Consider the following 24436-nt stretch of genomic DNA (forward strand, 5'->3'; position numbering starts at 1 on the left):
AACTGCTTTCAGACAAGCCGGTAAGGTATACGTACGTCAACTCTTTTCCATGGAAATTATTCTGGCCGATATTACGCGGTGTAGGCACATATACATACATATACGATTTCGGTCATCGAACTTGCTGTCGCATACAATTTTCTCGGTGTTTTCCTCAAATTGGACGCAACGAGAGCAACCCACACACGGGGGGAATCACCGTGTTTAACGCAATAACTCGGCCGTTCCTCTTCGATCACGCGTCATTCGATTTAATTTCGATATAAAAATTTTCCTTCCCCAAATGACTTTTCCCCACCTGCCGGAGGAAAGTTTTGCTCCGCAGTCTCCACCTTTCTCATTCCCCTCCACTGTTCTTCATCGCCCCGCGAAACACTTCTATCTCGCCAGATACACGTCGGCTACTTCTTGTTTTATTTATCATCGATCAAAATTCAATGCATCGCAGAATTCGCTACGACCTGACACTCTCGAGATTAACGTGTTTACAGAGAAGTACGTTTCTCTCTCCACATTCGATGTTTAAAGTTCAGCCCGGGGCCCCGTATCTGGTCACGCATCAAGTACTTACAAGCTTCTCTTTCGGGGATCTTCATGAGGCTAATTTTCGTCGTGGAAAATGAACACTGATTTTGTTATAGATATTTCCGATTCGCATACTGTCCCGTCGGGATCGATTGATTCGCTAATGTCACCGGTGCAGTTACCCCCTTTATCGTTCGACCGTGACCGCGCTGTTTTGTCTCGAATTTGTTCCTATAAATTTCTGGATGCACTCGGCTCTTTTGGTTGGTCCGAAATTCAGACTAAAGCGTGTACACAAGTCGACGTCCGGGTTTACCTCGAATTCCGAATGCAGTAATTATATTTGCTCGACGACGGCTAGGAAGTGGGGGTCAGGTTTAAAATGATTCATAATAGGGACCCCTATGTATACCTCATTCATCGAGTTGAGTCAGTAACTGTATAAACAAAAGGGAGGTGATAGCCATTTAGGCGCGACAAAGACAATTTGTATGGGAATGTTTTGGTTATTTTCTACTGACTCGTCTCCTTAAATGGACAATAGTGGAGCCTAGTCAACTTTATTGTATTTCAATTATAGTCAGAGATTATTCTTTCGTGACTTTCCAACTACCCTTACGTATATGTATAGTACTTACTCGCTATTACGCCTAAGTATGTATGTACTACCCCAAATCGTACCATCGATCCTAGATTCCTGTCGATTACTTCCAATTGTTGAACCGAAGAATTCAAAATCTCTGGTCGCTGACCGTCGAACCGAGAATATTACGAGTGACGATAGACACTCTGACAAGTAAACGAACCACCGGATGACGCGTATTTGTAATCGGTGTGTCATTCGACCTCTGGGAGAAGGCAACTTTCCCAGCACCCGAAACTTTTTCGGCGGTAATAACCACCATATCACCCGTGCCTTTCTTTTTTTTTTCTCTGTTTTGTTTCTCGTATACACGGAGTCAATAACATCGTCAAGTTTAATCACCATTTTTCCAGCTGTAGTCGGTTTCGTCTCTTTGAAAGTAGGTTCGGATTCGCCAGTTACCGGGAGTGCGGAGAAATAAAGAAAATGAAAGAAAAGAAAAACGGTTCCGTCGAAAGGTCGAAAAGGAGGAGATTGGGGTTTACCGTGTCTCTCACCGTCACCGCTGCACGGTGTGTCGAGTATACGGGCGTTCGGGAAAAAACATCACCAATTCTAAACTAATTGACTTTTGAGAATACAAAGATGCATCGATTAGTGTATAAAAAACAAAAGTACACATTTCTGTTAACATAATGCAAGTGATCATGACTTTTTATTGAGTGAGAAGTGTTTTATCGACTTTTACTATTGGAACTTCTTGCCAACTGAATACTGACTAATTTTTGTTCGATACTTTTTTTTTTTATCATGTTAATTGTAACTACAATGATACAACATTATCCAAGACTGAAGAAGAATCAGTGTTCGTACGTGGCGATTGAATACATGATTTAATTACATACAAATGATGTACATCATTTATACACGTATGTGTATAATATATTATTAATGTATAATGAATTCCTATTTTTTTCCCTGATATTCCTATTTGAATTCCTATTTTTAATCTTCCTTTACATATGTTATCATAATATGGTACGGCTGGATCTGACTGTACAATAAGTTTATTTAAAAAAATGGACCTATGGAACGTGGTAATAACGATTTCGATTATTTTTTCCATTTCGGGCAAACTCGTGCAATTGAACTTGATTTTCCAATGTAAAATTTATTGCGTTCTAAATTGAACAAACGAAAAAGCACGCAGGTATCTTTGGTACTCTTTTATGAAAGTCTCTTCAAAGTTGGTAAAGATTTTAAATAAAAAATTAAGACAATTTATTACTATTTTATTAAAATTACACACTAATTTCACAGGTACTACAAAGTATTGAATTCAACTTACAAACATCAAATTGCACAGATTTTTCCAGTGAACTTTATGTGTTCCAATTTTAACAATAAACTGGTATATTGAATGAAAAATTTGAAGTATTATTAGAAACTACATCACGTTACTAAGAACAACAAATTTGTAGATCTGTCACTTTGATTTTTTAACTATTGTTTATTAATCGACAGATAGAACACTGTGCGGTGGCGGCGAGAGATCCGTGTTCGATCTTTCTCATCGTCGAATTCCTACTACGGTGCCAGTCACACGCGCGGCGGTTCCCACTCTCCTCCTCCTCCTCCTCCTCCTCCTCCTCCTCCTCTTCCTCCACCTCCTTCACCTTCATCGGGCACCAGCGAGAGGAGAGACACATTACGCGCGTAATCCTCGGTCGCATCGATAAGAGGTGCCCATCGTTGTCGAGTCGGGTCGAGTCGAGTCGAATGGGCTCTCTTACCCCCATCATCGTGCCAGCGCCACCAGTAACACATATATAAATGCACCAGACCGATTGACAGAACGTACAGTTCACGTTTTGACGTCTCGTTACTTGCCGCCTCGTTTTACATCACGGTGTGGTTGTGGTTGTGCCCACCTACATAAAAGCCCTCTCGCGCCCGCGCCTCCCAGTGGAACACACGTGACCCCGCGCGGCTGCCGCAGCCGCCGCCACGTGCTTCACGGCCCCGAAAAAGGAAGACACGTGTGGTGTGTGTAGTAAACAACCGGACGTCGACCACGATGCGTTCCCTCGTTTTTCACGGCCTCCTCTTCCCAGTCCGTCGACCATTTCCTTCTGTACTCCTTCTTCCTTTTCTTTTCATCACCACTGTCTTTTCAACGAACTTCATCGCCGTCGCAGCCGTGAAACCGGAAACGGTGCTCTTCGACTTCCTCGCGAAACCATTCGCGCCCTTCGATGGGGCCTCCGAGCAGTGTCTCAGGGACAGCGCCGTTTACTTCCGAGAAGTCGCTCGCTACACGCCCTGGGCTCTTCAGAGTAAGTCGATTTTATTATATTTTTTTCTTTGGCTTTCTTTCTTCTGTCTCACTCGAGTTTCTTTCTTCTTAATTGAATTTCGTTATTTAATGTCTAATGGTATAGTAAATAGTAAATACTCGATGAGGTGTCGTACACGTTCCCAAGTGTAACGCTGACTTTTTAGTGAAGTTTCGCACATTGATAGAACTTGCTGTTCTGCTTGTTTCTTGTTTCCATAAATTAATGAAAATCGTCAAATATTGGTTACACAACTGAAACTATACTAACTACGAAACCAGTATATAGTTTCCCAAGCGAATTTTCGATTACCGCGTGGTTCACGCCCGCCACCAAATGAGCCTTCATTTACAAGAAGAAGCGAAGCGGCTCTATGAACTTTTCTCGCGTACGCAAGAGGTGAGTAAGTATCTCGTTGGTTTATCGAAGGGCAGGTTTACGATCGAAGGTTTCCGCGTGTCAGAAGTTTTAAGGAAACATCTTAGGAGAAGCTCCTTGGGACGAGGACCCCGGCGCGATCGTCTGCGTATCGTGCAGAAAAGCACGGACGAAACCGATGATAAAAAAAGAACCGTGATGCATGCATCTCTCCGAGCACGGTTGTCTAGGGGTTTGCGGGCTCTGGGTTTGTTGACCGAATTATCGGGCAAGTTGAAGTCGTAGCTTTGTGAACCACGTTCCCGGGCTCTCGTCGATTCTTCGCATTCGTTCCTTTTTTTTCTCTCTCTTATCGGATGGACCGAGAAAACTCCAAGAGATTCCTCCCATATCGTCTGCAACAAAGTCTGTCGAACGCGGAGGCGCTAGCGATTTGCACGCGGTGCTACTATCTGTATCGCTCGAATTCTAGATATTTCGATGGGGCACCTATATCCTATATGTATAGATCTTTCTTCTAATCCAGAACAAAGTGGTGGAGTATTTATTGAATTCTGTTTCGTACGATTGTCACATCTTTCAAATGTCTATAATACATATATGTATACGATACTAATCTTTTATTTCGTAATTTAAAATATGTAGCAAAAAAGCCAGGTTTAATTAACTGAATTGTAGAAAAGGAAAGTCGGTAGCGCATAATCCACGAAGATAAAACACAATCGACGTCCAACCATTTCTCTGACGAGAGGAAAATATTTTCGTGCCACCGGTATTAATAACCGTAGATATGTATTAGATATTTCCCAGAAAGATACCCACGCCGATTTCTTATCAATCCGCGAATCCTCACACGAAAATCAAAAGTGACACGATGATCCGCAGAGTCCTTCCCAAATTCCCAATGTTTAATCTAAACGCGTGACTATTACCATCTTCGATTAACAACCAAATTGGATGAATTCAGTGGGCAGATTGTCTTTCCATATTATGCCCAGATTTAGACAATTTTCAATCTTTTCTGTAAAGAACAAGAAAACCCTTTGTGGGCGAAACGTTTCGAGCGAAACTGCGTATCGAGCGACCGGATGCAATCGAATCCTCTTCCGCGCGCGCCCGTTCGAGTTGCGACTGTTGCGAGCCAGGCAGGCGGACGATAGTTGAATGGTTTCGGGGACAACGTTGGTATGGTTTTCTTTTTCGTGGATTGCTCGATCGGTTTCGCGGGGTCACTGAACCATCGACGGGTTCCTCCCGAATAGAAAGCGAGCAATAGAAATCGCCGTCATAAAAATACCGTTTGACCCAATCTCTCCGTACGTATTCGCGGGAAATTATTTAACGCGTCGCCTCTAACGGGGACCAACAGGAGGCTTTTAATATTCGAGGAGGGAACAATTGGATCGAAGGGGAACCAGAAGGAAGTGACCATAAAAGTACCGTTCGTTCCACCGATCTGTGTCCGCAACGGCGGAGGACAGAGTCTTTAGTTTTTCCAATGTATGAAGCACGGATTACAACGATCGAACGGACCAAAAAAGGTGAATCGATTTATTAACATTTTCCTCCTTTCGATGGAACTTTAGGTGACGTGTCCGCAAGGTTCAAAAGCGAGAGAGAGAGAGAGAGAGAGAGAGAGAGGGTGGGGGGAGTGGGGTTCGGTAGCGAAGGAAGGATTCGAGTGTCAGAAACATCCGAAAAATGTTAATTATCTAGATTTCACGTGGATTATCGAATAGATTAGGATCGTTTTGAAATGAAAGTGTGGACAAAGTTTGAAAGAAATTGACGAACACAGTCGAAAGGTCGACCACGGGTTTCTATCACTGCTTTCTCCTCTCTATCTCTTCTTCACCTTCTTGGTGAAACGAATTTCGCGTAACTACTCGTCCAGGTGTAAGAGGTTCTTCACCCCGGTCCGCTACTTTTAATCCTTTCGTTCCCAAATTATTTAAAAATTATCAAACAAACATATTGTTGTATTTTCGTGTATATTAATTGACATATGAGTGATATACAAGAACATATTACTATTTTAAAACCGTCTAATGCCGTTTTTCGTTCGTTGCTATTTGGCAACTTCTTTACATTGATCACTGTTATATAAGACATATAATAATTACCATTATAATGTTGTTAACCATAATGAAAGTCAAGTTTTCTTACCTTTTTTACCTTCGTTTTGTAAGTTTCTATTGTATTTGTGACGATGCTCAATATTTGAATTTCATCGAATGAAAGAGACACAGGACGAATAATGTCTTATTTTACCGGTAAGCTATTATTAAATGCTCGTTTAAATTTGTGCCATTCGATCTATAGAAGACCAGCAGAAACTAGAATATTATATATGTAGGTACTCACACATATGAGAAAATACGTGATACATATTAACATTTTATTTCGTAATTTCGAAGACGTGGTCGTATGACAACGGTGGGAACGGAAGTGTTAAACGATTCGAGTTTCTTTGTTTCGCTCGAATTGAAAGAACAATCGTGGTCCAGAAAGGGTGAACGATTCTTGTTGACATTTAAGAAGAAAGGAACCAACCGTTGCGTACAGTAGGTGAAAGGAAAAGGAACCACCAGGAGTGACGAATACCGGGTCTTGGAGTGACAAAAAAAATTTCGGAATCTCCCACGAACTAGAAATTTCATTTTACGGGGGTCGTTGACCGCTCAGTGTGTCTACTTGTCTACGCACTCTGTTTCTTGTACGAATCGTTAGATTTCTTTCGCGTGAACGGATTATCTCGCTCGTTCCCTTCACGTTTATAAGGTACACGAACCCCTTGCAAACCACGTGTCTACAATAGTAGAAAAAACGTCATAAGATATATTATGACGATATGAACGATTAATATTTTATTTATAGAGATAAAGATAAATACAAAGTAGAAAAAGTGCTTACGGAAGTCTAGACTAGTCATAAAATTACGTTGACGAGTCTTTCGTATACCAGTGACTGCTGGTTTCCGGTTTGTTGAACAGAATAAAGGATCCAAGTGAAATTCTGGTTTCGATCCATCTTGAATAAGTTATAATGTAAGTCAATGGAAATCCAATTTGTTTGTAAAATCCTACGTGAATCATAAAAGAATATATGTTTTCAGACACTTCCGGAAAATCATAATTGATCAACAATAATGCGCAAAAATTATCCCGATACGTTGACATTGACCCCGTGTCACGCCGCAAATAGATAATTACCGTTATCGTTGACTTCGAAAATTAACCGAGTTTCCTTCGGCAAATTACGCGATTCAACAATAATGATGCATTTACGTACCGCCATTTGTTATACATACTTCCAGAGATTATGTGCCTACTGATGTCTATTAGTCGCGGCAGCTTAAGGTCAAGTTCCAATGTTACGAACCACTAATTATCGTAGAAAGATGTTATTCATGGAAATTTCATGGAATTCCAGATTACCTACAAATTTTCTTCTTATTTATTTAGAAAAACCAAAATACAGTCTAGTCTTGAAAATATCACTTCTACATATTTATGCCATTCGTCGGGCAACTGTTGTTCATCAAATGTTTCCAAGTAAGTACGTTTTAGTCCACTCTTTTTCAAACTTCTGACGGAATCTTTTGTTCGCAAAATGTTTAGGTATTGTTCGTTAATTAACGGATTAGATTCTGATCCGTTTGGTTCGTTCTTAGTCAAAGCGAAAAACAAACCTGTTGCAGTATTGTCTGTAATCAAGAAGCTAATGAAGACGTCGATACGACATAAGAAAAATTACGCCGGGACGGAGAACAAATACATACGTACGACATAAAAACAGCGGTCGGTCTCGCGTGTTTTCAATGGTTTTAATTATACCGCGCTCCACTGACCCGTAAATCCATTAACACACCCCGATAAATGGAAATTTGCGCATTCTCGGTCGATAATGTTCGTTACACATCGCACCGCATTAATTGCATAACGCAGAGACTGTGCTGATATATCCGTTGCATGTTTGTTATTCATTTCGGGAGAAGAAGGTTCAAGAATGCCTTCAAAAATAATCACGTAAGTACACTTCTACTTATTGTGCATTTAACGAGACAAGACAGTAAAAGTAATAAAAACTTTCGTGTGCTAATTTCAGTTATCGGCTGGTAACTGTTCCTATCCTTCTCTCCTTAGATCACTTATGTTTGTTGATAGTTACGAACTCGACTCGTTGAATGAAATACAATAAATTAATGCTCAATGAGTGTTCGAAAGCTTCTCGGCACTGTCAAAGAGAGGCCCCTTCGATAGGGGGTCCATTCGGGTTCCGAATATTCCCGCGACGCGCGACGTCGTGCAGGGGACCAGCAATACAGGGTGGCGCAAAAGTTCCGAGACATTTTTAAAATTCATTTTTCACTTTTCATTAATGACAACATATTTGCGCGCGAGTAGAGGCGCGGCGAGGAAGATGAATCGAAAGACGAAAAATTAAAACGAATTTGTGAATCGACGTGTGCGTCATATATCGTATGCAAACTGGGTCAACAAGGAATATCCGCCGGTGCCGATGACCGTCCTTGTGTATCAGAACCGGCCTTTTTTTGCTGGGTGACCGATGATCGATGGATCTTTCCTCGTTCCGACACCGCCAACGTATCTTGCGGCTCCCTTTCGTACACGGGTTTGTCGACTAAAGGATTGATTTGCGATACTGATTTAGACACCGAAAAAAATCGAAGAAAGACGAGGGAACCAACCGAATTGAACAGAAACGAACCGAAACACTTTCGATGTTGATGGACTTTCATTTTTGACGGATTCTCAGTGAATACGATGATTATTTTTCTCAATTCGGGAAAGAGGAAAAAGTCTGAAGCAGCTAGATCGGGGCTGTAAGGTGGTCGTTACTCGGTTAAAAATTTCACGTTTACACGTGTTTCGAAATTCAGAATTTCCACTATTTAAAAAACAATTTTTAAAATCAAACGCAACTAAATAGTATAAAGTCAAGTATCCTAAAATAAAATTCTACAATTCCATAAAGAACATTTCACATTACTCTGAGAATTCGCCGTGATCGTACTGTGACTTCGTAAAACAAAATGGCGGTCTCATTCCGTGAATTTTTCGATATCCCCAAGGAAATCGTCTCTGTCTTTCACTCGATTAGAAAGTACTACTCTGTGATGAAATTTAAGGCTCGTAATAGGGGGTCGAAAGGATAAAACAGAACCACGACGATTTCCGTGTTAATTGACATTGTTCGATGTTAGAATAACCGAACGGCAACCATCCAAGCAATCAGCCGACCTCAGTTACCGAGGAAACTCGAAATTGTTTAACATTGTATCGCGACCGGTGGAATGCAATTCGGAGGTGTAGCTGAGTGATTACATCCATTTGCACGCGTCGACGTTACCAAAGTCGTTGTACCTATACTTATTCCCGACATTCTCTTACATCTGTAAAAGTGTCAGTTTTTGCGGAGATTTAGTAAGTAATCGGGGATTAAATTTACATAATTCATTATTCATAATGTTGTAGTATCCGATAACACATAAAATTATTTACAAACATATACTCGTCCGTTAATTGTAATTGTTGAGTCGATCGTTGTTTTCGTCACCTCTTATTGACGTCCGGTCATTAGGAGCGGCGACGGCGTTCGCTGAAAATCTTTGGTGATTTTTCATTGTTTCTTGTCTTTTTTTTGTATCGTTGCTCCACGTTCCGTTTCCAAGAACCGACTATCCGATCCAGGAATTGTTCTTCCGAAACACGGCGCGCGCGCGCGCGTGTGTGTGTGTGCGCGTGTATATATATATATGTATATATATATATATGTGTATATATATATATATATATATAAAAAAAAAAATGGAGGATCAAGCTGCACGGCGTCATCACCGCGGTTCAAGGCTGGTCGTGTGTGTGTGTGTATGCAGCTTCTTTTTTATACCGAACGACGATGCGTGTCAGAGACGGTTAAATACGTAACGACGCCACGTAGAGGAGGATGAACATTGACACCGTGAAAAGAGACGGAGATTTGAAAAAACCTGCTAACTGAGTTACGAAACCGTCGCTCGCTCGTTTTTTTCGGGATATGCGTTTCGGGTGCTGCAAGGTCGTTCTCACTTAAACAACACCGCGCGTCCTTTGACTATTTAAATTGCCTCCTTGTTTAACATACGGCGTGAGTCAGGTAACTGGAATGAATTTCAATCGATGTCGATGCGATAAGCATTTCGTATGTGTTTCTTGTTGAAAATACGTTTCCATCGGGGGCAGTACATGATTCTTATTGCACCATAGTGATCCTTATCCAAGAAAGTTGGATGATGATTGTTGGGACATTATTACTCTGCACTGAAAACACTTTAATTCGTTTGTCTTGGGACGCAATAACTGCGATTATTTTATGTATCAGTCTTCTCAAAAAAGTAATCGAATTATTTTGCAGAACAAAACGACTCTAAAATTGCAAGGGGTGAGAGGAAATGGATGTTAAGGAAAAAGTTCCGTGGAGTCACTATCGAAGCGAAGAAAATGTCAGAGTGATGACGTTCGTTATCGTCGGTGTAGATAGGAAACTATAATATCCGACGGCGGCAAGGGTTAATAACATCGTACTGGGAATCGGTGATTTATTCAGATGCGCATTTGCAAGGAATTAGCATTCTAAGGTCACGAGTTCGTTTGCTTCCCCGTCGATATCTTCATCGATGACGGCCGAGAGCCGGTAGCCGCCGCTGTGTTCTCCGTATCGCGTCTCCGTGGGCTTTTTTTCTCCAGCGGGCAAGCTCGAGGAAAATTTTCTACCTAATCGAACAAAGCGAGAGAAGCGAAACTCCGGCTGACATTTGACACGTTTGATCCTTCGTGATTTCGCGTCTTCGATTTATGTGCTGCGTGCCACCGAGCCGAGCATAATCGTTTCTCTAGACAGGCGAAGATTAGAATTTCGAGATGTTGTTCAGAGTTCGTCGTGCGTAACGGCCCCCCACAGTTTTTTTCTCACGAATATATCGGTAAACAATTCTTCGAATGCACACGGGGTATGATAAAAGACAAAATAAGTCGAAAGACACATTGCAGGGGACCCGTCGATCCTTTTTCTGAATGTCCGTTCGCGGAATGGAAAAAAAGTTGCGGGGAAGAAAAAACGTTCGAACGAATAGCTCCTTTAATTGGACAGAGAAATTAACGTTGACCCTCGGGGTATTACTTTTTTTTTGCACCTGGAGATGAATTCCGTGGCGAAAATCTCGCTCGGGAACAAGAGAACTGCATCGGTCCCCCACGAGCCTTCGGGACGAAGGTCGATCGTGATTCTGCGAGTCGACGATCTCAAGGTCCTCGGAGGAGGTAGAAGATCTCTTGACATCATTCAAATTGATGCCACGTGTAACGCCGACCATGTGGAAAATTTTGTTCCGGCGGACCATACAATCGATGAGGGCTACTTTAATCTTTTCGGGGTATTTTGAGAAATATTTGCTAATTTCTTCTGAAGACTGCTGAAATTTCTTCGAATCCTTTGTATCTGGATATTGGAATGAATAGTATATTCATTATCGGTATTTGTTGTCACGTCTTAGACTTTGTTATTATTACGGTCATTATTGTTATTGTTTTGTTCCGCACAACTCCACGATTTCCTTATGTAACGCAGTCTTTACAGATTCCGTGGTGGTATCGGGACGCTTTATCAATGCCAGCGTTTACAAAAACGATCCACTCGATATTGTCGATCAGGAAATCGCAAATAGTTGTTCTCATGCTACATAAATTTTACAATTTTCGCTTTATCCTCGTTCTGTTCAATTCCACGTGAAATTCTCCACCTTGTGGATGAAACGAGAAATTGTCAACAATCGAATGGATGGTTATTGTACTCGATTTCCATTCAGGAGTTTCCCTCCACCTGAATTCCTGGTTCCAAGTTCCTGGCAAAAACGTCACTGGGAAATCGCAACGACGCGTTGTTGTATTGGTCACCAATTGGCGCGCGTACACGTTTATTTGCGAGCGTTAGCTCACAGCGGATAGTGCCACCGCGTCCTCGCTATCGAGCATCATTGAAAAATTCGACGATATCGTAGCCACATTTTTTCTCCGGCGACCCTTATCGAACGACCCGTTTCACGATTCACGTTACCGCGCAGTTCCCGCGCGCGTATCTCCGAGCTCCATTGCACTTCCGTGTATGTTCGAATACACCGAAAGGACATTAAGCCTTGCGACAAGCGGTTCGCGGTTCATCGATGATTGTATATTTTAATCGCAAGAGTGATTTACTCTTGTACTCACGGATTTCATCTTTCGAATACCGGTCTTCTATACGATGGACAATTTTATGAAGGATAATAAGCAATCCACGATGGTTGCAATATGGTGACAATAGGGTTCAGATTCAGAATAAATAATCCAGAATAGTTTCAATACGGTGGCAATAGGTTTGAAATTCAGAATAGAATAGAAACGTTCCACCTGTGACACCAATTGTAAATTGTACATAGTACGTTGCTGTCTAGTGTACACATTAATGGAATTGCATACCGTTTGTATCTCGTGTTTTACAATGAAAAAGTATAGAATTTCGAGGGGAACGTTTTAGTATCGGATGATTCCCGTGAACATGTGCCGGTCTCGCGTTGACATTTAAATAATCACTCGCGGTTTATAATAAATCGAATGGAACCGGTTGATGTGTATAAGTACCGCGAACAAGCCGTGCGTCGCGTCAAGGAATTCTTCTGTCCTCAATCTTCACGATGATAACAGGTACTCTGTATTTTGAGAATAATGCTTCGGTATTTGCACAGCGATATTCGAACCGAATTTTGCGCCGACACGATCTCAACAATCTTCGTCGAGCACAACTTTCGTTGTACTCTCGTTACAGAAGGTACTTTCGTTGTGTATTCTGATTTTTTTTAATGCCATTCAATTGCTATACTTTACGTACTTGAGCTTTTGATTTGGGAAACGTGATAAATTCATTTTTGTTCAAGTTTTCGATATTTATGTCATCTGGTAACTCAAACTTTCAACTAACAGTTGAAAAGGAGCAATAACCTGCCAGGTTCAAAGATATCATCCTTCTAATAATAGGAACTTTAATTTTTATGCTTTACAAAAAAAAAGGAAATATGACCGATCATGTTTTTCTCGTGTGGTCTTCATATAGTAAGGAAAGATATACGGAAGAATGAGGCCGGTATAGTAGTTACGAAAAGGATATAACAAATCAAGGAATTGCAAAGAAAGTGTATGAAATTTTCAAAAATAAATACTCAAAGAGTTAATCACATGATAATAGAATAACCCAAACTTTTTAAATATTTCGAATGACGTTTCGTTTCGTACGCCGTAGAGAATAGTAACGAAGACGGGATTGTACTACATACGTGGGTGAGAGGAAGAAAGAGGAATCACGAGAAAAGTACAAAGACCTTCTTCTGAATTCCAGTGTACGACGCGTCCGTGAAAATTCCATCGGGCATAATCACGGGCAATTACAAGCAGTTAGGCAATTACGACGAGTGTCTGCAAGTGAAAAGCGGACACGGATTCACCGGGAAGGCCTGCAAAGCAATGGTGCAATTCGACGTCTCCGGTGGCGCCGAGAAACATCGGGATCCCGATCTGGTCGATCTCTTGTCGAACGTAGCACATGCATCGGTGAGTAAATCTTGATTCAATTTCCAATACCTTATAGCATTGGTTCACAATAAATTCGTTCAGAAATAACTTTGGAAATCAATCGACTCGATTACGATTTCAAAATTCTTTCGAAATTTTATGTAAGTCTATGCACAAACAGGATCACGTAAATTATGAAACGAATCGATTTTTATCAATTTTGCGCATGGCGGAGAAAATGTAAATTACATTGAATGGTGTGTACAATTATAAATATATCTTTAATTAGTATGTCTATGTGATTGAGGAACATTCATCCAAACAATGAATTTTTTACAATAATTCACCCCCGATTCCACTCAAATCAGTTTGTAATCACTTTCACTAGTTCTTCATTAATCTTGGCATCGGATTGCCCAGACTATGGGCAGTGTTACAAAATTTACAGCTGATTATTGTTTTGTAATATTTGTTAAAGTAAATTCTGGACGATGTCTCGGTAACGTTAAGGGTCAGTATCTTACGGAAATATAAAATACATTACTGAAATTCTCTCGAGAAATTGAATTTCTGTTTCGATTTTCATTTTTCTCAAAATACAATCAAGTGCCCAGTGACTTATAAAACGCAGGGGGGGGGGTTGTACGTTCAAGAAACATGGCAGTCAACTGTTTCCAGTGAAAATGGTTCTTTCTGTAAAATTCACCGATAAGACGCATTATTCCCGATTGCGATAACGTGCTCGAGCACGAATTCATTCAATACCTTTTTATCGGTCATTGTTCCGGAGTCGCGTGTATATCGTCGACCGATCTTATTAATGATTATCGTTATCAATCCCTTCGCTATATGCCTGTACCGAGATTTTCTATCTTCGTGCAACGAAGACACTATTATTAGCGTCGATCGATACGGCCGAATGTCCATTAATCTAGTCGGATCAATAATCGAATTTCGATACGCTCCGTTTGATGTGCTTTCGCTTCATTTGTCGATCGTACAAATAACAGAGCTATCTCTGAATCAGATATCGCCTCCAAGGAAGTTCTTGATTAATTTCATTTTCTCGATATGATTAAGGACCAAAATATCCCGTTTCTCCTATTATTATTCGTCAAAATGGATTTATCCTTTTATAGTCCATACCCCCTCCCCCCCTCCCTCCGCCGGCCTCTATTAAAAGAAACTGTGCATCTGTATTCTCTTTCAAGAAATACAAATGTGTGAATTCAGGGGATGAAATCGCTCCCCGGGAAAACGGTGATTTACGAGTGGATGTGGTGCGTCCCATCGAGCTGCAACCACACGGAAGTCCAGGAGGCGCTGGAAATCGTCCTCGATCCTCTGAAGGTGGAAGGTCGCGTGGACTTGGTGGTGAACGTTCCCGAAAATTCTTGTCACACCTTAGAAACGGATCGGCCGGTGTTCGACGCAACTGATTGGATCTACATGTAAATATACATATACAATATCCTTATCGGCGTACCAGCAACGTGCGCCCCGCGGTTTTTGTCGCGTGATCCAAAAAGACAACTGTTCGTTGTTTGCTTGGTCACTTCGAGGACAAGGCTCTGATGGTTCTGCATATCCGTGGATATCCTACGTGACCTTTTCACGTAAAAATTTTAATCTTGGTCGACGTGTGTTGCGTCATTCGGTCGCTTCCGCCGATGAAGTTCCGCGAATTTTTATTGGTCGGGCTGCGCGACCTTTAACGTTATGAATTAATTCGCGTCTTTTCTTGGACGTACTTGAAAGTGTTTTGCTTCCCTATCGTGCTGCATTCACTGGGGTTTTGACGTAAGTGCGTAGCGATGCGCGATCGAAGTATACAGGGTGTGACGGAAATAGAAGGACAAACTTTAGGAGCTTGAGCATCTTATGGGTGATGTAAGATTGGAACATAAAAATAAAGGAATTAATTTCACGTTCAATTTAAATCCTCTACTTTTATTGTCGTCCATCTCAAGATTTCTTTTCATTGATTTGAGTACAAAATATGATGTTCGTTCAGCTATTTCTGTTACATCCTGTATATAAATGCCGTATGTTTAAATTCGAGCGACTGATAAGTTTGCTCCAGGTCATTAAAAAACACGCGTTGTTTACTGCACATCCAAGTTTATACAGAGTGCGCAGTGGCGAATTCTTGGTGTTTGTGGATGATAATATTTAAAACTGGTATCTGCCTTGGACGTTGCGCAATCGTGCCGCTTTGACCGCGACGTCGCCATTTTTAACAACACTCGGGCGTATACCTCAAACCGCCGTGGAAGGGAAATCTCGAATTCGTCACTTTCGATTTCACCTTTATTGTGTCGCCAGAAAAAAATCGGGACGCTGGAGATTATCGGCGCACAATTTTGTGCTTGAAGTGGCGATCAAATACGAGTATCCGTACGTTCTTGGAGCTGACGATTCTCCAGAATACATATCGTCATCGTGTCACCACAAATTAGGTCACTGGGAAAGTAATGTCGTCCTTGGTAGAGCAATTTTGAATCACCAATTTGTAACCCTTTACAACGAGTTAATTCCATTGCTAGTGAAATCTTATAAACACAGCCACTTAAACGAATAATATTTACAATGCATTTGCAATAGATATATGTATAGTGATTAAAGCATTTTTTTTTTTAAGTTTCATAGTCGCGATTCTAGTCTGATGGATTGACTTCGTTATTCATCGACGATGACGTTCCAATACCGCATATTACTAAAGGATAGATAGTGGATATTGAGAAATCACAAAATATCATAGTTTCAGGTCTTGACACACGGACTGTCCAAAAATGACATACTTTCAAACCAGGGCAATGTACAAACCCGCAAACCCTGGCGTTCTCCGACAGAAATAAAAAGTATAGACGATTAGCAGGAGTAACAATTGTTTCGTCGAATTATACATGGCCCGGTGAATCTCGTATGATATTCAACAAAACGGTCAAGTTGTGTCAACGATCTAACGCGTACGACGTGTGTGATAATGTTTAATTGCAGATCAATCCTCTCGATATTCGCGGTGATCATAATTGCCAGCACGAGTTACGACATCGCCAGGCAAGGCCGTTTGAGTACGTTGAACCGAAAAGGTGGGTAGCTCACTCTCGTTACGTAAAAGTGTTCGTTTCTCGCTGACTGTGCGTATATATGTGTGTGGGTGTGTGTGTGTCAGCTTATCAATTTCTCGCGGAACGATGCTTCAGGCTGCGATCGGATCGCGAGATCTTACTAGTGACCGATAACAACTGATTCTTGGCCTGGGCCGATAACGATCGGTGTTAAGGATGCTTTGTTTGTCACTTGCGTCAGTTTATCGTTTTTTGTCTTTTCTCGATATGGAACGATTAAATGGTTTCTCGACGATCACTGTCTTAATCAACGTCTGCATAGATTGCTCATAGATCGAACCGGAGAATCGGTAAACAATCCTGTCCTTTTGTGGTTTTACAGACACGAGACACGCGATTCTCACGTCCTTCTCCGTCTACACGAATGGAAGGAATTTGCTGAGGACGGACAGATCCAGAAACTCTATCAAATGTCTCGATGGATTGCGTTATCTGAGCATATGCTGGATAATCTGCGGTCATACGTTCTATTGCGAGATCGTCGGCGTAAAAATGAACCTTAGCGAGGTCCCGCTGGTAAGCGAGAAACGGCTTCTAAGACGCGACGAACTATGGATTTCCCGGTGAATCTTGGAGATTATAAAAAGAACATTCGTCGGCGTTGTATAACAATATGATACGTGGTGACAATCTCAAATCGATCCAACCTTAGAGAGAAATTACGTTTAAAACCGCGTTACTTCCAAGAAAACCACATTCAGTAAATAGAAGAAGTTTATTATTGATAACAATAAATAGTATTTGCATTTATTATTAATTCTATAAATCATGTATCACAAGATAGTTCACGAGGATTCAACATTCATTTTCGTTGCATCCAGTATGCAGTCAGAATCTGCAGGAAGACACAGTAGTACAAGTCAATTTCTGATCGTCCACGAGGTGAAAGTGTCTTTGTTTCAATATTTTCTGTATCTATCATCGTTCATATGTGAACGAATGAAATAGAATAACTAACCTCTCGTATTGAAATTACGTTACATATTATTATTATCAACGCATTTTCTCCAAGGATTCTAAAAACTATATTATTTATATGTGAAGACCACAAAATGTAGTGTAATCGAAATTTCTCAATTCACTACTTCGATGAGCTGATCATTCACAATTTTTCCATGCGAAATTTCACTATCAAGATCCTTGGTCCGTTCAGTATTAAAATTAACAATTTCATTGGACTTTTAAGATGCACTTGAACTGGAGCAACATGCTACTGCTGAACGCGAACATAATCACCGACACGTTCTTCCATCGGTCTCTATCTACATCGATACATGAGGCTGACGCCGGCGTACGCGATGATGATCGGCTTTTACGCGACGTTGTTCTACAAAGTCGGGACTGGACCAGCCTGGGACGAATGGGTCGGTCAAAACAGGGATTACTGTCGTGAGAACTGGTGGACCAATCTACTATACGTGAACAATTACGTGAATCTGCCCAGAATAGTACGTACAGCAAGGGAACATACGATTATACAAACGAATACACGAGAAACTGTTTTCCCCCGATTTCTGGCTGATTTCTCGTCTTTCGGTCCAATCGTATCGGCTCTAAATTCTATCCTCGCCTTTTGTTTTCAGTGTCTGTCACAGTCTTGGTACTTGGCGACCGACATGCAACTTGTCTGGCTGTCGCCGATCATCTTGTACCCCATGCTCAAGTCCACGCGAGAAATCTTCTTCTGGATCGTCATCGTCGTCGGCTTCGTCACTTCGATCCTTATACCGTTCTTTGTTACGTTCAGCCTGAATCTGACCGGTACCATGCTCTATTACAAAGAGTGAGTATAAAAATTTAAGAAACATCGCTTTTCCTCTGTCCGTTGCGATATCTTTTCGAATCGTCTGATTTATTTCGTTCGAGACCACATGTTGCACCTGGTCGACGTCTTTTCTCTGGTCGTACAGCGTACGCACCACTTCTCTGATAGAAGTCTACATATTCTTATATTACATAGTGTTATAAATATCTGACTGTATGAATCTAATGGTAGATCGCACAATTAGAATATCCAAATAGCGTATTCGTTGCCAGTTCATAATTTTTCTTCCGGTTAATATTGTTTATTTAGTCATACTTGTGTTTTGTTTGTTAGTTCTAACGATGTGGCCAACGTTTACGTCCAAATCTACACGAAAGTTTACAACAGGTACGGGGCGTACCTCATCGGACTGGCTCTCGGTTACATACTGTACAAGACGCGGGCGCGAGTCATCAAAATACGTCCGGTGAGTATACATATATGCTTAAACATAATAGTTTCATTCATTTTCTTCTATCTACACCGAAGAAGCTGAAAACGATGAGGGAAACATTGGATTCTCTCTTTATGATCGCGCCTCATCGACCTCTCTGTAATATCATCTTCATCCTCACTATCGTCGCTCATTTTTTTTTTACTAAAAATAGAAACAAGACACCTAACAAAGAACACTCCGTCTATAATAGCACCGTGTGAACTCAGCAGCGCGTTTATAGGGAGAGAACAGTCACTGTTCAAAGAAATTCTGCCCTAAAACTAAGTCAACGTCCGCGTATAATAATGAAAAAATCGCTAGCAGAAGCTCACAGCCTCGATACCGATAAGTTAACAAACGTTTCCTCCGTTTAGAAATGAAAACAGAAGAGTATTCCTCTGAAGCAAAAAGAAAATCCCCCGCAACTTCATGCATGTTCGCCGGAAAAGTCGTATAACGTATTCAAGTCAGCATTACCTTTTCACGATGCATCTGTGCTCTATCTATAACGTGATTTTTCACAGATGTACATGGTTAGCGGATGGTTGCTAGCTGCGGTGTCCGGTTTACTCGTTTTCGTCGGTCCTCGATGGATGTATCTCGAAGAGCACGTCTACGACAGGCTTGAAGCAAGCTTCTACGCAGGACTGCACAGACAGATCTTCACCCTTTCCATCTCCTGGCTCATTTTTTGCTGTGTGCACGGATACGGAGGTAGTGGTCATTGAAATGTGATCGCTGTGTTTAAATACAATTTTTCACGTTGTGCATTTGCTAAATATACTGTTCCCTTTACCGTATTTTCTATCGACGATCAAATGTCTGCCACCGAGAATGAATGCGTTCTTTTGGAAAAATTAGTTCTATGAAAATTATGTTTACATGTAGAAACAACTTGCACCGGATCTGAAGGCATTTGTTTGATTGCCTTAATATTGACGTTCAATTTTATCTAAACGATGCTACCCACGCGAAACGTTATACGTCAGTCTATGAATTTTCATAAGTTTCATACACTAAAATAGGTACTTCTCTTTTAAGGTTTCGTTGGTGTGTGTCTGTCCTGGAAAGGATGGGTTCCGTTCAGTAAACTGACCTACAGCGCTTACCTGTGTCACTACGTGTTTCTACTGACGGAGGCTGGTTCGGTCAGAACCAGTGGCATAGTCACACCAATGTCGATCGTAAGTAACCTGTGTCCAAACTGTGCTCCCTCCAACAATAAACCGGATCCAATTTTCCAAAACTTTCAAGGACAGAAAATGAATAAAATTCAATTCTGTCGACATTTCCAGTTCCGCAGCTACTGCAGCAACTTGTGTCTCACGATGCTACTCGCCGCGGTCTGGAGTCTGTGCTTCGAGATGCCATTCATGACCCTGGATCGTATGCTGTTCGCGAACAGGAAGAGCCAGTCTGCGCTCTCCACGAAGCCCAACCAGGGAAAGATGTTCGGTTCGACCGATTCGAGCAAGGAGATCTATCGATCCACGAACGAGTCATCGTCGTCTATCCCGCAGGCCTGCGACGACACCTTCAATCGGACGTCGAACGACGACAGCGTGTACAGTTCTGCGCGTGATGTCAATTATCAACAGGGTATTTACGCATCCGGTACCTCGCAGGATCTAAAGTCTCATTCGCGGGACGACCGATGTCCGTTCATTTTCGTAATCGGTGGCCCGGAAAGTAACAACGATTCCTGGCCAAAACCACAAAACGTTCATCAAAATAACGGTTTCGACGAGGACTCTGACGATGCGTCGCACTCGAAATTGGAGGTTAGGCTCGATCGTGGTTATGAATCGATTGTGAACGAGGACTCGATCAGACACAAGGACACGAACGAGTCGGACGTAAAGAACAGCAGTTGATGGAGCGAATCCTCCGTTATATTTGAGCAAGCTTGCGGGTCAAGTGTTAATTTATACGAGGATAGGGACGTGATCGGTGACAATCGAGGGCATGTGAACACTGAGGACACGGGGAACGAGAAATGGAAGGTGGAGAGAAAAACGATTCGATGGTACGATCTTCTGCTGCTGATCGTCTGGAATGCGATCGGCAATGTTTTCGCGTTGATCGTACGAGTGCTTTCCTGGCGAAGCTGTTGAGAGGCGGGTGTTCTACATGTAGTTGTGTGTACGTTTTAAGTCGAAACAAAGAGAGAAGAACGTTCGTTTCCTATTGGAACTGGATCTTTCAACTATCGGAGGTTAGTCGTTCTGATTGTACAGCGATTCGATCGTTGCTTATTGTTATTGCTCCAATCGCAGTTTCGTACGATTCCACTGTCAATAGCGAAGACAAAACTTGTTCGTTCGGCAGACAACTCGTTTTGTTACGCCTTGACTCGAAAGTTGACGTTGATTCGTTGACGGGTTGTAACATTACGAGGCAAGCTAGTGGAGAAATTTTTTCGTAAACGTTTCCTCGGGGCAGGGAAACGTACAAAAACGCTGGGAGATTGTCGCGGGTATTGATTAAACGTAGTTACATAGTGTCGTTCTGGTGGATGCGTCGAGCGATAACTTAATCATATCGTAGGGCGTATTTTCACGAGCCCTGGTAAAACAGGAATACTTACGCCGCTGTCTTTCATTGATTCCGCGTCCCGGAACGACAACGGCCGATAAAACTTAAACAGTTGGTCACAAGTTTGAAATTCAAGAAGCATCTCCTCGTTGGCGAATCGATACGTACGAATTACGATTTTCGATTTAATAAAACAAGTTCTTTCCAACGATTATAACCTAAACGTGTGCGATCAAAAATATGAATTATTTCACACGATGTCAGCGATTGGTGTTTTATTTTTCTAAGCGGTTGTTCGTTGTTTATTGCTTCATGGTTTAGGATTAACAATTAATCCATTTACGCTGTCACTTATTCAGTTTTACTGTTGTGGTGATACAGAGACAGGCCTTGCCACTTACAATAAGTCGCAATGCAAATGGATTGTAAGTCCAACAGAACTTACTAACCTGTTATTCAATATTTATAAAAAGCGATGTTACTATTTAAGCTGTATCTAGTAGTTCTTTTTTTTTACGAACGAATTCAGTCAGTGATGCGTTGTCGAAATACAAACTACAGTATTATGCGCGTAAGTAAACATTGTGATTATACGGTACATGTTTCTAAGTGCAATTCCTTCGTGTAAGAAACGTAACATTCAGCATTTACGTAACTACTAACTGAATTTACCATTGTTACAGTGCATTCGGTTGTACGAACAATTTCTGTCTTTTGGACGTCGGTGTATCGTTTCTATTAAAACAAAAAAAAAAAAACAAGAATTATTCGATCCACGTTTCCGTTTATTCTTCGTGATGCATATACATTACACCCAAAGATTTTTTGATTACTTCCCGATTGAAACTCTAGGGTTTGTTCGATGATTTTGCGTTCTCAAGTAGTAAAAGGCATTCGAAATTGTTTTTTTAAGTTTCTTATTGACGAGTACATGTACTTCGCGCAATCAAAGAAATTCAAGGGAGAATTTTCGTTCAACAGAGAAGACCGTGAGGATAGAGAAGAGGGTGCAAGGGAAGCGTAACTACGCGTGTAATTCCTCGACCGGAACTACCGCGGGGCCATGTGGCAGTGTAGACTCCGCTCGTAATCATAAAGCTTGGGAACACTGCCAACAGATACAAGTTAACTTTCCGCCTCTCTTTGCTCGAGTAACAATTTACTATCGGAACGGACAAGAATAACACGCGAGACGGCTCTCTCGCGCCCGTTTCTTAATTATCGGTGGCTAGCAAAAACCAACTCTTCCAAATTTCGATCCTCTTTCTTTCATCTATTCTTTCTGTTGCACAATCATTTACTTCGTTTAAACGCGTCTCCCCTTGTTGCACTCAACTTATCCTAATTCCTTCTTATTTTCTATTTTTACTTCAATTTTTGGGGTTCCAGGTTAGATTTTTGGAACGGCATCTTTGCCGAACCGTCAACGTTTCATTATCTACGTATATCTGATCTAATAGAGACATTCTTTATTGTTACCATTAATATGTTCTGATGTGATTCTATAACGAGATGGAATTTAAAGCCAAAAGGGAACAACAACGTGCTTTATAATACAAATAAATACAAGTCTTTTATTTCCTTGCGTCTCAATTACACTATGTCCTCGGCTATTTTCTTTGTTTCAGCGAATCGTGTCGGGTCTCAGAAGCGTGAATCTTCGACGTACTGTCTCGGTTTCTCAAAGACAGTGTGCAATTGACGTCCAAGTCTCGGGGATGGAGTCCAGGGCAGTCGTCGTCCCAGACGAGGCGCGAACAACGGGGGAAATATTTGCTCCTCGGCGTAGAGCTCTTCCTGATCCCTCGGGTACCCGTAGGAGAATAATTCCTCCCCCGACTCGCGCCCCAATCGAGGCGTGAACTGGGTCGGTTGCCGTTTTTCACCGCCTGAATCAAGACATTATTGAAAAATTATTAGCAAAAAACCGTTTGCTTCTCGAGGAATAGTCTACACAGTGATGGCAGGCGGAAACCTTCGTATGTAAGTATACCTCAACTGGAAAGGAAAATATTTCCCATCTCTACGAAATCTGTAATGATAATGTTCTGATACGTCCGTGTTGTGCGAGAAAAAGAATAAGAAAGCAACGGAACAAGTGCAGCTCGTTACGGAAGCGTAGACAGTACATACAAGAGCAGATTGTTAAAATTTTCACTGTTTTTTCGTTCTTGGTAAAAGATGATCGAGGAGTGTAGTATATGTACATACTTGGAATCGTGATGACGGCCCAACGGCCACCGTCGAGGATGTTCGCTAGGGCCTCGAGGTCCGGATCGACCTCCAGCTTCCTGTCGGCCCTTCGTCGTCGTCCTAGCCGCGGTCCGAACCACATACCGCTAGTGATCTCCTGTGTGGTGCGTTTTATGCACTTGCCGTCGGTGCACGAGCCGAACTCGTTGCCCGACGTTCTGTCGTTCACGATGCTGCTCGAGGTTTCTCTCCCCTCTGACAAGAAAAAAAGAAAAGAGCTTCCTCTATATGTTCTGAAACATGGCGCGAGAAGGGGACACGGGACCGAAAGTGTAACGGTAAGAACCAAACTGTTGTCAGTATTGTTGAAGAAATAAGTTAGTATCGATTACACTGAAGTTCAGTGGTTTTGTCACGGAACCTAACAGCGTCAGTCATCAATGAACGCCATGACAGTCGACGCCGTTGAAAGAACAAAGCTGCCAGGTAAACAAGTGACACAGCAACAGTAGCTATCACATAGTTTCTTTGACGAGGAAAAGCACGGAATTTCCAGTATAATGTTTTGTAGTGTAAAGACCTACCGTATTCGCCGGAAGTGCAGGACACCGTGCAAAGCAGGCAAACCAGGGCGCAGATTGACGCGACGCAGGACGGTGAGAAGACGTTTGAACCGATCATTGCTTCCTCGGGTGCACCGTATCACGAGACTTGTCGTCGAATGATGCCGATACGGTCCGGATCCGCAGGTTTTATAAGGGTGCGACCCACCCATCCGGGGGTTTTTGCTTACGCGCGTTACTGTCCTCCTCGTTTGGTTCTCTATCGAGACTATTTTTCTCCCTTTCTTTCATTCATTTCGCCCCGAGCCACCGAGACGCGCAAACATCCGCCCCGCCGAGGCCAATCTCGA

At 41.9% G+C, this 24436-nt stretch overlaps 2 protein-coding genes across 2 annotated transcripts; one reads left to right on the forward strand and one right to left on the reverse strand.

Moving 5' to 3' along the window:
* Positions 1-1936: 1936 nt before the first annotated feature.
* LOC107192422 (nose resistant to fluoxetine protein 6-like) lies at positions 1937-20777 on the forward strand. The gene is given in 14 exon segments (XM_015581666.1): positions 1937-1973; positions 3307-3444; positions 13252-13463; positions 14658-14875; positions 16425-16516; positions 16878-17071; positions 17742-17804; positions 17806-18003; positions 18139-18338; positions 18654-18786; positions 19320-19509; positions 19837-19979; positions 20091-20369; positions 20421-20777. Coding segments are annotated over 14 exon segments (2346 nt in total). The 3' UTR covers positions 20670-20777.
* A 2163-nt stretch (positions 20778-22940) lies between these two features.
* On the reverse strand, positions 22941-24204 carry LOC107192465 (PBAN-type neuropeptides-like). The gene is made up of 3 exons (XM_015581723.1): positions 24108-24204; positions 23542-23778; positions 22941-23219 (listed from the first exon to the last, which is right to left on the reverse strand). The coding sequence occupies exons 1-3, from the start codon at positions 24202-24204 to the stop codon at positions 22975-22977; spliced, it is 579 nt and encodes a 192-aa protein (XP_015437209.1). The 3' UTR covers positions 22941-22974.
* Between the last annotated feature and the right edge of the window lie 232 nt (positions 24205-24436).

Source organism: Dufourea novaeangliae, unplaced genomic scaffold (genome assembly GCF_001272555.1).
Source record: "Dufourea novaeangliae isolate 0120121106 unplaced genomic scaffold, ASM127255v1 scaffold343, whole genome shotgun sequence".
In the NCBI taxonomy this organism is placed as follows: Eukaryota; Metazoa; Arthropoda; class Insecta; order Hymenoptera; family Halictidae; genus Dufourea; species Dufourea novaeangliae.